The sequence below is a fragment of the Chelonoidis abingdonii genome, chromosome 21 (assembly GCF_003597395.2).
Source record: "Chelonoidis abingdonii isolate Lonesome George chromosome 21, CheloAbing_2.0, whole genome shotgun sequence".
NCBI lineage: Eukaryota > Metazoa > Chordata > Testudines > Testudinidae > Chelonoidis > Chelonoidis abingdonii.
The window spans coordinates 7,674,346-7,690,388 of record NC_133789.1 but is presented as its reverse complement, the minus strand read 5'-3'; the positions used below and the strand labels follow the sequence as shown (position 1 = coordinate 7,690,388).

At 59.7% G+C, this 16,043-nt stretch overlaps 2 protein-coding genes across 3 annotated transcripts in view; both read left to right on the top strand.

Moving 5' to 3' along the window:
- Positions 1-16,043, top strand: part of TMEM101 (transmembrane protein 101) — a 134,558-nt gene that overhangs the window by 101,971 nt on the left and 16,544 nt on the right. The window contains exon 4 of one of the 2 annotated variants that reach the window (XR_012654668.1): positions 3,341-3,358. The exons of the other annotated variant lie outside the window; for it this stretch is intronic. The gene's annotated coding sequence lies outside the window, so the exon portion shown is untranslated. Of the gene's footprint in view, positions 1-3,340; positions 3,359-16,043 lie in introns of those variants that run through there. 2 annotated transcript variants of the gene reach the window in all.
- MPP2 (MAGUK p55 scaffold protein 2) overlaps positions 1-16,043 on the top strand; it is a 35,603-nt gene that overhangs the window by 8,611 nt on the left and 10,949 nt on the right. Inside the window, exons 3-9 of the mRNA XM_032791515.2 lie at positions 903-1,028; positions 2,877-3,032; positions 4,216-4,443; positions 12,964-13,095; positions 13,582-13,687; positions 14,032-14,100; positions 14,266-14,427. Coding sequence (XP_032647406.1) covers positions 903-1,028; positions 2,877-3,032; positions 4,216-4,443; positions 12,964-13,095; positions 13,582-13,687; positions 14,032-14,100; positions 14,266-14,427 — 979 coding nt within the window. The remainder of the gene's footprint in view (positions 1-902; positions 1,029-2,876; positions 3,033-4,215; positions 4,444-12,963; positions 13,096-13,581; positions 13,688-14,031; positions 14,101-14,265; positions 14,428-16,043) is intronic.

Below are 16,043 nucleotides of genomic sequence, written 5' to 3'. Positions count from 1 at the left end.
TGTAGGCATGCCAGCTTATTGCGGTTGTGTGGTTGTGATTTTGTGTGTGCATACCAGCACTGGTGTGTGTGTATGTTGTGTATTATGTGTGGCATCGCCAGCACTGTGTGTGTGTTGTGCTACCAACACTGGTGTGATGTATGCGTGTGTGTGTGTTTGTGTGCCTACCAGCACTGGTGTGTGTGTTGTGTATGTGCATGCCAGCACTGTGTGTGTGTGTGTGCATACAACACTGTGTGTGTGTATGTGTTGCATGCAGCCTGTGTGTGTGTGTGCATACCAGCACTGTGTGATGTTGTGTGTGTGTGTGCATACCGAGCACTGTGTGTGTGTACTGTGTGTGTGCTTGTGTGTATGTGTGTGCCGCCTGTGTGTGGTGTGATACCCAGCACTGTGTGTGTTATGTGTGTGTGTGTACGTGTGCATGCCAGCACTCGTGTGTGGTGTGTGTGGTGCGCACATGCCCAGCACTTAGCGCGAGAGGAATACGGGGGGAGGGTGGTGCATGCAAGATACAGGAGACTCCGATCAGCTGCTGTGACAGCTGGCCTGGCTGAGTCTCTGCGGATTCCGCCCCCCCCGCCCCCTTTTGCTGGGCTGGGTGGGCTGGCCTCGCAGACGGGCCCCTACGCGCAGCCGGACGGGCCCCTTGCCCCCCATCCTGTTGTTGCCTGGGAGCAGATGCTGGGTATTGGCACCATGTGATCGGACGTCTGTTGTCCAGGCAGGCAGGGCAGGGCAGGGGGGCTGGTTCGGCCTCCACCCCCCCCCCCCCCCCCCGTCTCCTCTTTCTGCGCAGGGCTTGGCGTCGCGATCTCGCCGGCCGGGGGCTGCAGGCGGCGCCGGGTGCATGGGGGTTTGTTTGTGCTTCTCTCGTTCCCCCGAGGCTCCGAGCGCCTGAGGAGACCAAGCTGGAGGCCGTGAGGGGACATAACGTGGAGCTGGTGCAGGAGATCCTGCAGACATCGCCCACGTCTCTGGGAGCACAGCGCGGCCGCCGAGCTGGCCCGCATCTGCAGGAGCCCCACTCCAGGTGCTGCGCGGCGCTGAGTTCCCTCTGGCTGCTGTGTGCTGTGGGGTCAGGGGGTCTGGCTGGGATCTGGGGCGGGGGTGGCCAGGGTCACCCCCTCTGGCTGCTTGTGTGTGGGGAGTCCCGGGGGGTCTGGCTGGGATCTGGGGGGCGGGGGGCTGGCCGAGGTCACCCCCTCTGGCTGCTGTGTGTGTGGTGGGGTCTGAGGGTCTGGGGGATCTGCGGGGGGGGTGAGTGGCTGTCAGGTCACCCCCCCTCTGGGTGTTTGGCTGTGGTGGTGGGGTCTGAATGAAATCTGGGGGGCGGGGGAGCTGCCGGGTCACCGCCCTTTGGCTGTGTGTGTGTGTGGGGGGTCTGGTGGATCTGGGAGGCAGGGGGGGCTGGCCAGGGTCACCCCTTTGCTTTGCTTGTGTTGTGGGGAGTCAGGGGGGTCTGGCTGGGATCTGGGGGCGGGGGGGCCAGGGTACCCCCTCTGCTGTGTGTGTGTGGTGGGGTCTGGCTGGGTCTGTGGGGGGTGGGGAGCTGGCCAGGGTCACCCCTCTGGCTGCGTGTGTGTGTGGGGTCAGGGGGGTCTGGCTGGGATCTGGGAGGCAGGGGGCTGGGCCAGGGTCACCCCCCTCTGGCTGCTTGTGTGTGGGAGTAAGGGGGTCTGGCTGGGATCTGGGGGCAGGGGGGCTGGCCGGGTTCACCCCCTCTGGCTGCTTGTATGTGGGGAGTCAGGGGGTCTGGCTGGGACTGGGGGCGGGGGGCTGGCCAGGGTCCACCCCTCTGGCTGTGGGTGGTGTGGTGGGGGTCTGACTGGGATCTGGGGGTGGGGGGAGCTGGCCAGGTCACCCCTCTGGCTGTGTGTGTGTGGTGGGGTCTGTGCTGGATCTGGGGCTCGGGGGGGGCTGGGCAGGTCACGCCCCTCTGGCTGTGTGTGGTGTGTGTGGGGGTCCGGCTGGATGTGCGGGTGGGGGCTGGTCAGGGTTATGCCCCTCTGGCTGTGGGTTTGTGGCGGGGATCGGCTGGCTGGGGGGTGGGGGGTGGGGAGCTGGTCAGGTCACGCCCTCTGCTGCATGTGTGGGCAGGGGGTCCGGCTAGGACCTGGGGGGTGGGGGCTGGTCAGAGTCACGCTGCTCTGGCTGTGTACAGGGTTGGGTGGGGGAGGGGCTCTAGTTGGGATCTGGGTCATGCCAGAGTCCAGACGATGTTGCTTTCAGTGCTTTATCCTCTGGAAGGTGGTAGTGCGACGGGACCCGCTCCTGGGCTCAGGGGCCAATTGGGCAAATAGCTCCCCAGAACCAGCCCCTGCCCCTGCCCCTGCCCCTGGGAGCTCCCGGTCTGGGATTTAGACACTAGGCCGCAGCTGGATACACAGAGAAGGTGGGGAGCGAACAGCACAGACAGTGGGAGCAAAGCAGCCACAGGGTGGAGATCAGATCTGTCAGGGAGCTGGTTCCAGCCTCATCAGCTAGAGTTTGGCTGAGATCTGTCAGGGATCTGGTCTGTGCCATGCAGCCTGGGGTCTGGCTGGGATCTGGTCTGTGTTGTGTGGGCTTGGATCCATCTGGGATCTGGTCTGTGCCACACAGGCTGGGAGCTGGCTGGGGTCTGGTCTGTGCCACGGAGGCTTGGATCCAGCTGGGATCTGGTCTGTGCCACAGAGGCTTGCATCCAGCTCGGATCTGGTCTGTGCTACGCAGGCTGGGATCTGGTCTTTATCACACAGGCTGGGAGCTGGTCTGTGCTGTGTGGGTTGGGCTCCGGGAGAGATCCAATCTGTTTCCTTCTGCGCTCTGTTTGCAGTGGAGAAAGCCCCTTCTCCCCTGCTAACATCCCTCCCTTTCCCCACCTCGCGCTGGGGTCTCAGTCTCTCCTAGAAACCCACGACTCGGTGGCCTCCAAGAGCTACGAGACGCCCCCACCCAGCCCCCTCCTAGACCCGATGTTCAACAACCAGCCGGTGCCGCCGGATGCCGTGCGCATGGTGGGGATCCGCAAGACGGCCGCAGAGCACCTGGTGAGCCTGGGGTGGGGGCTCCCGTCAGCCAGCCGGGTGCCCACGGGGAGCCTGGCAGGGGCGTGCACGTCCCATGGGAAGGCTGGTCCTGATCATTGCCAGCTCTCTAGTACCCCGTTCCCCCCAGCTCTGTCTGTACAGCAGGCTGGGGAGGTCCCTCCGGGGTCCAGCCGCAGCCCCTTCCCCCACAGCGCTGGCTGCCATCCAGGCTTCCCCACGCCCAGCAGGGCATCAGTGCCGCTCTATTAATCGGTCTGTCCCATGCTTGGCGAGGCGCCGGAGCTCAGCATCGCTGCAGGGAGGGGAAGTGGAGGGTGTGTGTGTGTGTGTGGGGGGAGGCTGCAGGGGTGTGAATGTGTGCGTGTGTGGAAGAGGGTGTGTGTGTCTGTGCAGGAGAAACGAGGGGGTAGAGATGGGAGTGAGGGGGAGGAGGTGTGTGAGGATGGGTGTGTGTATGGGGGAGGGATTGTGTGGGGATGGAGGTGTTGGGCTGCGTGTGTGAGGGGAGGAGATGTGCGAGTGGAGGGATGGGATATGTGGGAGCATGGGGTGTGTGAGTGTGAGGGGAGGAGATGTGTGGGGAAAGCTGGGTGGGGGCTGTGAGTGTGAGGATAGGGTGTGGGTGTGTGAGTGTGAGGGGAGGAGGTATGAAGATAGGGTTGTGTGTGGGTGTGTGAGTGTGAGGGGAGGAGATGTGTGGGGAGGCTGAGTCTGAGGGGAGGAGGTGTGAGGATGGGGGGTGTGGGGATGGAAGGTCCCTTCCCAGAAGCTCCACTGTCACTCAGAGTCCTTGCCTACCCCAGGGCCCGGGGGTCCATCCTCCTTCTGCCCCCCAGTCTTGTCTGGTTATGGGGCAACAGATGAATAGGTTTGTCCTCCACTCATCACCCTCCTTCCCACTCCCTCCTCATCTAGCTCAGCCCTCTCTTCCCCTCCCCCTCTCTTCTTCTGTTTTCTCCTCCTCCTCTCCCTCTTCCTCACTCCCCTCTTCCCCTCGCCCTCTTTCACAGCCTCCCATCGGACACAGCTGGCCGGGGGGCTGGGCTGGTTGTTACAGGGAGGCGATGGGGCAGTGGGGTGCAGCGATGGGCCCAGCTGAGGCCCCAGGGCACCCCATGATTCCCCAGGGGCCTGGCCATCACAGGGCCAGGCGCTGAGGTGCGTGTCCCCCCTCTGCCCGCAGGGCGTGACCTTCCGGGTGGAGCGGGGCGAGCTGGTGGTCGCCCGCATCCTGCACGGCGGCATGATCGACCAGCAGGGCCTGCTTCACGTGGGTGACGTCATCAAGGAGGTGAACGGCAAGGAAGTGGGCAACGACCCCAAGGTGCTGCAGGAGATGCTGAAGAACGCCACCGGCAGCGTGGTCCTCAAGATCCTGCCCAGTTACCAGGAGCCTCCCCCGCCCCGGCAGGTAGGGCCCCCCGCTCGGGTATGTGAGGGTCTGACGTTCCCCAGGGTGCGATCTGGGCTGCAGAATAGTGGTTCTCCGAAGTGTGATGCCTTTTACGCTGCTTGGCTGGTGAGCAGCCACTCCTGACCCATGACCACACGGCCCCCAGTGTGTGACCCGCTCCCTGCTAAACAGTACAGAGTGCTATCAGCCAGCCACGCATGCATTACACTGCAGAACACTAGCAGAGTCCCAGCCCCAGCCTTGCCCTTAGAAATGTGCGTTCTCTACTGCCCGGTCTGCTCGCTGTGCAGAACAAGCTCAGATAAAGTCCGTCATTTTGTCAAAAAGGAAAACGATATCCACACATCTTGTTATCGTCCCCCAAAGACGCTGGTTTCGATAAAACAGTGAAACGAATCAATTAACTATAGAAAGAAAGATTTTAAGTGATTGCAAGTCACGAGGCTTAAAAGTCAGAATCGATTACAAAGCAAAAGAAAGAGAGAACAATGCCACCTAACGTCTAAGCTTAGCAAGTGAAATGAGCTTAAAAGCAAAAGGGTTTTTCTCACCCAATGCTTACAGGAGCCTGTGCTGGCGGGACTCTGCCCACTTAGTTCAGCATATTCCTTGATGGCATCAGCAGAGAGATGGTAAGAAGAGGAATGAAGTCAGGTGTTTTCCTTCCTTTTCTATAATTCAATTTCATGTGCTAGAAACATCCTGGCTGACTCACGGTGACGTGCAGTCTGTTGTGGACGTGATGTTTGAACCGTCCCTATGACTGAATGTGAATTTCTTGTTTACCTCTCCACCTCGCTGGAGAATGGCTGCTTGAGTAGATAATAGCAAGGGGCCTTTGTCTCTGAAAAACTGATCTGGGTCTGCTTTTCTTTAACTTAGAGCATGTCAGAGTAATGTAGAATCTTATAACTTTGCCGGCAATGTTGATTCACACAGTTTACCAGCACAATAATGTTCAGCGGATTATGAGTTTTCGAATGACAAAGTATACTTCATACAACATTTAGCATAGTCCTAGGAAAGGGGTGAACATGGGGTGCAGTCTGTCACAGGGGTTTATGCATTGTACCCCCTCTTTATACCACCCTTCAGGTATATGAACATTGCACCCCCTCTTTATACCACCCCTGGGTACATGGGGCATATGCGTGGCATCCCCTGTTATTACCCCTCCTCAGGTGGCTGAGAAACATGTGCTGCTGCACCTCATTATGAATCTCCATGTGCTTACCCTCCTCACCCCGGTCTGCCCCCAGTCGGGGAGTGTTCCGCCAGAAGGCCACTGTGGGGATGCCTTGGACAGGGAACTGGAAGAATTTAATAAGCAGCTGTCAGCTCAAATGTGCTCAGCGGCATAATAGAGCTGAACCGAGTGTGGCCCTGGCACCGGCCTCTCCTGCCTTCCCTGGCTGCAGGAGCCTCTGAATAAACCCAGGGAAGGGTCCAACAGCCATCTGGATTCTTTTTGGGGTGGCGGCTGGGCTCTCTTTCAGGGAATGGGGGTGCTCGGTGACACCTCAGTGTACTGGCCTGTCTGAGCCAAGACTTCCCATCACCTGCTCCCTCCATCCCAGGCCCCTCAGGTGCTGTGGGCTTGTCTCTGCCTCCAGGAGGTGGGGTGGATAGGTGTGCAAGGGTGTGATTGCTAGTGTGTTTGGGGTGTGCTCCCCCTGGCACGTGTGTTTGCCTGTTGGCTCACAAGTCTAGGTACACACTAGCTATGTGACCTGGGACAGCCCCTCCCCCACTGTGTGCCTCAGTTTCACCATGTGTAACAGGGAGATGACGATACATGTGCAGGTGTGTGTGTGTGTGGTATATAGATAGGCCTGTGTGTGTAGTGTAGATGTGGGCCTGTGTGTGTGCATGTGTGTAGTTGTGTAGTACATATGCAGGTGCGTGTGTGTGTGTATCTGTGTATATATAGGGGGCCATGTGTGCAGCTGTGTGGGCTCTGTGTGTATGTGTGTGTGTGTGATACGCAGGCCTGTGTGTGTAGCTGTGTAGTATATATGAAGGTGTGTATGTGAGTGTAATATGCAGGCCTATATGAGGTTTTGTGTGTAGCTGTGGAGTATATATGAAGGCGCGTGTGTGTTTCCTTGCTGGTTGTTGCCGTCCCCCGTTTGTCTGTGCTGGATTTGGTGGCAGATAATCCCATCAGTGGCGAGGGTGGGGTGCGTGTTTACCTCTCTAATCCCCCAGCTCTCCCCACACCCCCAGGAGAATTTCCTTGTCTCCGCAGCTCTGAAAACCCCTCCCTTCCTGGCCATGCTCCTGCCAAGGTGGGCTGGGGGCTCTGCCCATGTGACAGCCACAGGGCCCGGGGCGGGTGTTGGCTGGTGCTGGGATCAAACCCCACGGACTACAGTGAGAACCACTGACCAAGGCCAGCTCACACCTGTTCAAACTACAGTTGCCTTCACTCAGCACCAGGGCCCTGTCTACACTTCAGGCTTCTGCTGGCATAGCTGTGTCGCTCAGAGGCGGGAAGAGGTGTGATTCCTGACCCGTACCATTGTGCTGGCAGAAAGCCCTAGTGTAGACAAAACACAGAGTGGTTCTCTCCGCACAGCTAATGTTCAGAGAGGTGAACAGAAAATCTCCTCGCATCAGCGTAGGCTAGGGGGTGACTTCGGGGTAGGCTCTGTTGGTTTTACCATCCCATGACAAAGTGCAGCATATTAGCAAGCCCCCCCACTTTTCCCAGTGTGGACAAGCTCTTTGGGTTAACCATGACCAGCCAAGATGAGTTTTAAACCCCTCTCTGCACTGGTTCGATTTAACAGTTAACACTGTTGAGCTCCCGGAGGCGCTAACCCCCCATTTTCTCAGTATGGGCCGGGCTGCTGGATCTGGGAGGTGCTGGGAACACTGCAGGGACTGGGGTTGTGATAAAAGCTCAGACAGACAGACAGGAAGTGCCTATTGGGAACCAGGAAGTCCCGCCTACTGCTAAAGGACCCTTCCCCCAGCCTAAGGGGCGGAGCCACAGGGCCTGGAAACCAGATAATTCTCGGGGACAACTAATGAGATAACAGGGGCGGGAGTGAGATCAAAGGGTCAAAAAAAGGGAACCTGATGGGGACACGGAGCAGAGAACCCTGGACGGTGCCCGCTGCTCCTCGAAGGCATCAAGGGAGCCAGCCGACGCCGCCCAGAGGAACTCTGCCCGGATACATGAGCGGATGGAGGATCAGAAATGGGTCCCGCAGACAGTCACAGAAGACCCTGTCAGCCAGCCTCTTCTCCCTGGTTTATAGATCGCCATTTTAGCCAGGACCCAGGAGGAGGTTGACCAGGAGGTCCCGTGACTTTGTGGTGCCACAGACAGGGAATGCATAGATAAGAAGGTGAGGGGAAAAGTGCAACCAAAATCTTAACAAAATAGATATACAGAAAGTTAGTGGGTGGACAGGTGTGTGGAGAGAAAGAGGGCACTTCTGATGGGCTGGTATGGCAGTTGCTGGCTGAAAGGTGGGGGAAAAGGAATGGATAAGCATCCCCTTTGTGGAATGAAAGAGGATTATCTCTCAGCAATAAATATTAGAAGGGATGTCCAGTAAATAGAAACGGGGAGGGAAGTGCATGAAACATAGCCAGGCAGAGGCTTGTGGCTGACACTGGTAGCCAACTGTGGAGCTGAGCTCGAGTTCTCTGCTGCACCAAGATGAGCATTCGTTGGCATTGAGGTGCCCATTGCATACCTGCTGGGTTTTTGGGCTACACACACGACTCAGAAATATTATTTCTCTGACAGCAGCACTTAGGGATCCCAGCTGAGATCAGCAACAGTGTTTCCAGCTGTTATATTTGGTGTTTTTTCTCAAAGCTCCAGCTCCTGGAGTCAGGGGATTATGTGAGGATCTTGGCTTTTGTTTAAAAAAAAATTTTTTTTTTACCCATTGTGGTTGACGAGTCAAGCTGGCCAAATGTGACTTTTTCTCCCTTTTGGTAGCTGGACTAGATTTAGAGGGTGGAGTCGATGCCTGGGTCCAAGGTACCACAGCTGGTGCTTTAGCTGAAGCTGCAGAGACGCGTGTTTTTTAGATCCAGAGGTGGCAGGTTGGGCCCCTGCAGATGATTAATGCAGGGGTATCTGTCAAGGGTTACTTGAAGTGTGATTCTGCTCTGCGAAGGGCTTCTAAGGGGCAGCATGTCTATTTACAAATAAAGCATCCTCCCTGCCCCCCCGCCCTGCAAACATTCCCTGGGATGTGGGAGTCAAGCTGGATTATTATTATTAATGATTTGTATTACCATTGTGCCTAGGAGCCTGGTCATGGATAGTTGCTATTTTAATAATCGCTGCTGTTGATGCATGAACCCGAAAAAAGCCAACTTGACTCTCAAAGATTCCAGGGGGAGCGTTGCAGCCCTGGCAGGGGTAGACCGGAGCAGTTGCTGAGGGTCCGTCTACCCAGCAGCTGGGAGAGGCGATCCCCAGCTCAGGCAGATTTACCTGCACTCGCTTGGCTCGAGCTGGCGGGCTGGAATTAGTTGCGTAGCCGTGGCAGGGCAGGTAGCAGGACAGGTTAGGTGCCCGGAGTACAGTCCCACCCGAGTTCCTAGGTACGTATGCAGAGGGCTGGCCCCTCTCGCAGTTGCGCTGGCTGCAGCCATGCTGCTATTTCCAGCCCACCAGCTCTCTCAATGCCAGTGTGGGGATATCTGCCGAAGCTGGGGATGACACTCCGGCTGCAGGGTAGACGTCCCCTGAGAGACTCAGTGGGCTGGGTGGGAAAGGTGTGGCCCTGCTCAGCCCTGATTCACGCCCACTGTGATACTGTGGGCTTTGCACTGGGCCAGCTCCAGCCCCAGTGTCAGGAACTGCAGCCAGCTCTGCTCCATGACCCCGGCTCTGCACCCGGCCCGGGGCTGCCCCTGGAACCGGGTGGCATATGTCTGGGCAGGGCTGGACCCAACGTGTCACTGAAAGGGCTTCAGAGGTGCTGAGCACCCCCTGCTCCTATTGCACAGGCTGCCTGGCCTTACCTAGGTGGTGGCCGCAGGAAGTGCTCTCCAGGTGGGGGAAACTGAGGCACATGCATGTGTGTATGAGACTTGCTCAGAGTCACACCAGAAGTCGATGGCAGGCCTGGGAATAGAGCCCAGCTGTTATCGACACAGCAGGGGAGGAATTTAAGGGGTTGCTGAGGAAGGCATGGGGGGGGGCAATACATTTAAGGGGTGGGCAGAGCGGGCACAGCAAGGGGTTGAATTTGGGGTTGGCTGGGGTAGGCACAATATGTGGGGGGGAGAAATTTAGGGGCATCAGGGCCTGTTCCTCCGGGCAGCTCATCTTCCCTTCTAGCCTGTATCCAAGACATTGTCCCCGCAGTGCCTGCCCGACCCTGCTCCAGCCTGTTCGCCTGGCCCCTGCCAGCCGATGCCTGGCAGGAATGGAGCTGGGGTGGAGGGCATGAGGGCAGAGCTGCTCGATGCAGACAGGAGCACATGACACCTGCCTTTGACTCTCTGGACACGTTTCTCCCCTCCTCCCCTTCGCCCCCGGCTGAGGACAAAGCGGGGCTTGTCAGCCGGCCCTGGCATCTGCTCCCTCAGTATCATGCGCCGTGGGGCCTGGGCACTGTAAGGTGCCTGGCAGCAAAGGGCGAGCAGGAGATGGGATGAGCTCTGGCCCCTGTGTCTCCATGTGCTATTTGGAGCTTGTCTCGGCTTGTTACCTCAGAGCGGGGAGCAGGCAGAGTTCCCCCCGCATCTTCCCCAGCCCCTCCCCACTCCAGCAGGGCCCCCCGCAGCCACCCCCTCCAGCCCTGCTCCAGGCAGGGCCAGCCCAACCACCACCTCCACCCCTACTCCCAACGGGACTCCCCCGGTCCCCCTCCACATCTCCCTGTGGGGCTCCCTTTCACCCCTGATCTGGCGGGGCTCCCACAGCCACCGCTTGACCCCTGATCCCAGTGGACCCCCCCCAGCCACTCCCTCCACCCCATCTCCATGTGGGGCTCACCCATACCCGCCCCTCCACCCCTACTCCCAATGGGACTCCCCTGGTCCCCATTCACATCTCCCTGTGGGGCCCCCCCTTCACCCCTGATCAAGGCAGGGCCCCCCCAGCCACACCCTCGCTCCTACTCCTGATGGGGCTTCCCCAGTCCCCCTTCACATTTGCTCCCTGTGGGGTTCCCCCCTTCACTCCTGATCCCAGAGAGGCTCCCTCGGCCCCCCTCACCCCTAATCCAAGCAGGGGCCCCCCCAGCCACTCTCTTCACCCATGGCTGCCCCTCCACACCTACTCCTGATGGGGCTCCCCCGATCCCCCTTCACATTTGCTCTCTGTGGGGGCCCCCCCTCGGCCCCTGCTCCCGGCAGGGCAAGCTCAGGCATCAGTTATGCTCGGCTCTCTCCCGTCCAAGGTTTTCTTTGCAGCCATAATAGCTAGACTCAGACTCTTTGTTATCAATAGCTGAGAGTCTGGGGAGCAATGGAGGGTCCTGGCTGTGCCCCCCATCAAGCACCCTTGGCCCACACATGGGGAGTTGACGGAGGCTTTGCCCTGAGGTCTGTCCTAGTTAACTAGATGGACTCTGTGGGCCCAAGGTGTTTCTGTAACCCAGTCACTGCCCAACATTAAACAGCATCTGAGTCGGGTCAGGGTTTGGTGTCCCGAGATGTCAGCTGACTAGTCCCAGGGCAACCCCCCACTGGAAACCCTGGGCCCCCTTTAGTAAAGGTACAGAAAAGAAGCATTTGAAGAGTAAGGTTTGAAGTCAGGGTTTCGTTGTTACAACCTCCAGCGTTCCCTTGAGCTGGGGGCAGTTTCCAGAGTCCAAGGCCCCGGGTCGGACAGTCTCCTGGCTGGTGTTCAGGATGGTGATGACTGTCCCGTCCGCGGCCAATGGGAGAAGTTGACGGGGATGGGCTGGATACAATCCGCTCCCCTTTCTCAGAAGACAAGCTGAGACAAACAAACGGAGAGAGGAAAGGACAGCAAAGCTGGAAAACGCAGCTTATCTCTGTGGTGTCGACTTCACTTGCAACCTCTTGACCGGAGAAGAACGGGTCCAGCATGAGGCCTGGTCAGGCGCTCAGAGGTCTGGCACGCTTGTAGCAGTGTGGGGCTGTTCAGAAAGAGGCCGTGAAAAGCAACGCCCTGATCAGTCTTGGCCAGCAAACCAATCTCTTATGAGAGAGGTGAGTGGTGGTGACTATCTCATCCCCTCGTTATTGGGTCCACCAGTTAGCCTAAATCCGACACCCCGATTTTGGTTCATTGATTTCTGGTCCCTCGCGCCTCTTGTGTACCATGCATAACCGTGACCCAGTCGCTGATGAGAGCCGGAGGCTGTTTCATCGAGTCTAAGTCAGTGGTGTCTCTCCAGCTCTGTTCCTTGGGCTGGGCAGGGGTTCAATTCATTGCACCGCAACCCCTCGTGACAACCGATTATTACTGCAAGACCCCAGGAGGGGGACTGGAGCCTGAGCCTCCTGCCTTGGGGGCCCCCAAAGCTTGAGGGCTGCAGCCATAGTGCCAACTCCATGGGGTTGCTCTGAGGCTGGAGCACCTGGAGGGAAAAATTAGCAGGTGCCTGCATCCACCGCAGCCAAGCTCCCCCTTGCCTTGCCGCCTCCTTTCTCCCTCTCCCAGGGCTGCCTGGGCGAAGGCAGTGGGGCAATTTGCTCATAGCACCTGCAGAGGCCCCACGAGCCCTGGCCTGGCGGCAGTCCAGTCTTTGACGATTAATTTAATTACGGAGCATTTCGGCGGCGGGGACCCATTCAGTGCTGCCGAAACGTGGTGACGACATGAGGGGCCCCGGCGCCAAATGTGCCAAAGACCCAGACCGCCGCCTGGGTGAGTACAAGGGCCGCAGCTCCCCTACTTGCCCAGCCCCTGAATCTCTGTGGGCAGCCCTGCCCTCCCTCCAACGCGCTTCCTGCCCCCGTGCTGCCTAACAGCTGTTTGGCTGCCCTTAGGACTTCCGGAGGGAGGAGGAGGAGCAGGGACATGGCGCGCTCAGGGGAGCAGGCGCAGAAGAGGCGGGGCGGGGCGGGAACTTGGGGGAAGGAGGTGGAGTGGGGCGGGCGGCTGGGGTGGAAAAAGGTGGGGGCTGGGGAAGGGGGGACTTGTGGGGAAGGGGTGGAATGGGGGTGAGGTGGGAAGAGGCGGGGCCAGGGGCAGGGGGTGTCGAGCACGAGCACCCACCCGGCAGATGGGAGGTCGGCGCCTATGGCTTCGGCCCTGGGTGGTGGGGCTTGGATGTTGGCTTCAGCCCCGGGCCCCCAGCAAGTTTAACAGCAGCCCTGGTGACCCCATTACAGCGGGGCGCCGACCCACACTCTGAGACCCGCCGGTCTCTGTCACACGCTTTCCCTGGCTTTTCACAAGCAGGGTCCGTTGTCACAGCCGCGCCCGGCTCCAACCCGGCCCAGAGAGCGGGGAAATGGATTTCCAGGTGCTTGGCACTGCCCAGCGGGGCCTGGATTTCCCAGAGAGCTTGGCCTCTCTGCTCTCCCTGCCTGGGGCTGACCCCGCTGCTCTCCCCGTAGGTGTTTGTGAAGTCCCACTTTGACTACGACCCGGCCAGCGATAACCTCATCCCCTGCAAGGAGGCAGGGTTAAAATTCACGGCCGGGGACCTGCTGCAGATCGTCAACCAGGATGACCCCAACTGGTGGCAGGTGAGGACAGCTGGGTGGTCCCGAATCCCCCATGGCTTGGCATGACCCAGGCCTGGGATGGCTTGGATGGGAGGGATGGGTTACCGAGGCGGGAGGGTCATGCCACATGGAACACTCCCCACCCCCAAGGTATGAAGGGGCTGACGAGGGGATCCCATGGTCACTGCTGGTGGGATCGAAGGATGGCGCTGACGGCAGCCATGGAGCTCAACAGCAGCCGGCTGTGGGGTAAGGGTCTGGGGATGGGGGCTGTGGGTGTCCCCAGGGTGGGGGAGCGGGGCTGTGGTAATGGGACTGTGGGTCGCCCTTGGAGGGGGTTGAAAATGGCGCTGTGAGTGGCCCTAGGGCAGGGGTGCTCCAGAGGGTGGAGGCCCTGGTGGGCCCCAGGTGTGGGGCTCTGGGGATGGGGGCCGTAAGGGGCCCCCATATGACAGGTGGTGGCTGTGGGGACTCTGGCTGGCTCACCGTGCCCGGGTGCTGTTTCAGGCCTGCCACGTGGAGGGCGGCAGCGCTGGCCTCATCCCGAGCCAGCTGCTGGAGGAGAAGCGGAAGGCGTTTGTGAAGCGCGACCTCGAAGTCCCCCCCACATCCGGTAGGAGGCACCCACGGATGCCCCAGGACGGCCCCAGCGCATGCAGGGCCCTGCTCCCCATCCCCAAAGCACAGCAGGGAAGCCCTGCTGTCCAACCCCCCCGGCCCCTATTTCAAGCCATGCCAGCACCCAGCCTGGTGGCCAGTGCCCGCAAGGGGGTGATGGGCTCCCACAAACCCTGGCTGTGTCCTAGGGGTTTGCAGTGGCACTGCCCTGACATCCCACACCCTGAGGAATATCTCCAGCCAGGCCAGCACCCCGATCCCTACTGGGGTTGCCTGTGGCAGCGTCTTATTCCCGCTTGGCTTGCCCACGGCTGAATGAGTCCGTTCTGCTCTTGGCAGGTGCCCTGTGCGGCAGCCTCAGCGGGAAGATGAAGAAGAGGATGATGTACCTGACCACGAAAAATGCAGGTGAGTGCCCCAGGCTGCCCACGCCCTGGGTGGGCATCCCCCTCCTCCTCCTGCCTCCTAGTCTGGATCTTGTCCCGAATCCCAAAATTATCCTTCCCCCTTCCACTGCGTGCTGCCCCGTCCCCCAGCTGGCGCTGACTGTTTTCTCCTCTCCATCCTGCCCAGAGTTTGACCGGCACGAGCTGCTGATCTACGAGGAGGTGGCCCGCATGCCCCCGTTCCGCAGGAAAACCCTGGTGCTGATTGGGGCCCAGGGCGTCGGGCGGCGCAGCCTCAAGAACAAGCTCATCATGTCGGACCAGGCGCGCTATGGGACCACCATCCCGTGTGAGTAAAGACTGCCTCCGCCACCCCTGCCCAGCCCTTCTGGGAGCAGAGGAGGGGCTCCGGAGGGGGTGCTCTGCCTCCTGGGGCCAGTGCTAAGCCCGACGTGCACCCTGATCTCTTTTCCCTAATCTGCTCCCTGCTTTGGAGGGGGCTGGTGTGGTGCTGACTGTGACACATGCCTGGCCTCATGTGACTTGCGCCTCTGGATGGCGCTGGGTCCTCTCTAGCATGTCCTGCGGCCGGCTGGCATGGGCATCCCTGCCCCACGCACGGCCGGCCCTTAGGGGACGCACTCGGAGGTTTGGAATGAAGGCGCCTGGAGCGCCGAGCAGGGCAGCTGTCAGGTCCTGGGAACGAAAAGCCCCTGCCCCATCCTTCAGCACAGGGTCTGGAGAGCCAGCCAGGCAGACTGACGCTGGCCCAGGGCCTGGCTAGGAGCCAGGGCAGCATGTCCTGCACAGCAAGGTCTTTCCAGCCCTCCAGGCTCATCGGAACTGGCTTGCCACTGCGCTGCTGCTTGTGGGTGTGATGGGCATGGAGGGACCCAGAGGCCTAATGGCGCATGGGGGTCCTATGGAGAATCACCTGGGACTGTAATTGACGGGGAGGTGAGGGCACAGGTAGGCCTGTTTGTAAGGGAGCAGCACTCCCTGGTGAGGGAAAGTCCACCCTGCACCTTGCCTGCCTTCCATCCACTGCGGCAGTGGCAGGAGGGAGGGGAGGGGGTCTGTGCTAGGGGGCTTTGTGAGGGGAGAGGTAATTGAGCCAGGGTGTGTGGGTGATAAATAAGGATGGATCCAGAGTCAGACCGAATCTGATCCTGATCACTGGACTGTTGAGAGATCTGGTTGGTTAATGACCCCCTGACCTTGTCCTCCCAGCCCCCATGTGGCCTCTGGAACGGAGTCTCTTGACTGGGCTGGTTCTGGTGCCAGTCCCAGGCTGAACAAGGGAAGCAGCCTGTGCTGAGACTCTGCAGATGAGGCTGGCCAGCTTTGCCAGGCCCAAGAGGCTCAGGGGGATCCAAGAAGCAGACAGATGCTCAGCAGGCTGCTCACCCGATCTCCAAACCCCTTGCCTGTTGTGTCATTGGAGGGGTGGGGGCATGATACTTCCCCTGCTGCAGGCAGGCCCCATTGCCATGAATCCTCTACTTGCGGAATGTGGGGTGCGTCCGCCCCTTGAATTTCAGGATCCTGCTGCTGCCAGATGGGCTGCAGCCGAAAAAGAACTCCCAGCGGGGTGCAGTGGGACGGGGCCGCTCCAATCTCCCTGTAAGCGCTTTGAAATCAAGTGAGCTGTCCCTGAGCTCGCAAGGCAGCACTTGGTGGCTTCCGACACTGACACGCCATTCAGCCAGGTGGCAGCTAGAGCTGCTGTTTCCCAAAGGTTGTGAGTGTTTGGGCTTGAGGTTCTGGCTCAGCCCAGTGTAGGGAGACGGGCCAGCCACACGGCGAGGGCTGGGGACTGGTCCTAAGTGTGATGGAGTAGGGGCTGTGTGTGTGGGGAACGGGAAAGCAGGGGATGTCTGTAGGTGAGGGACAGGTAGTCAGGTTGTAATGTGAGCCGGCAGGGGGGAGGGGGAGCTGCTGGGCGGAGGAGAAGGAAACAAAGGG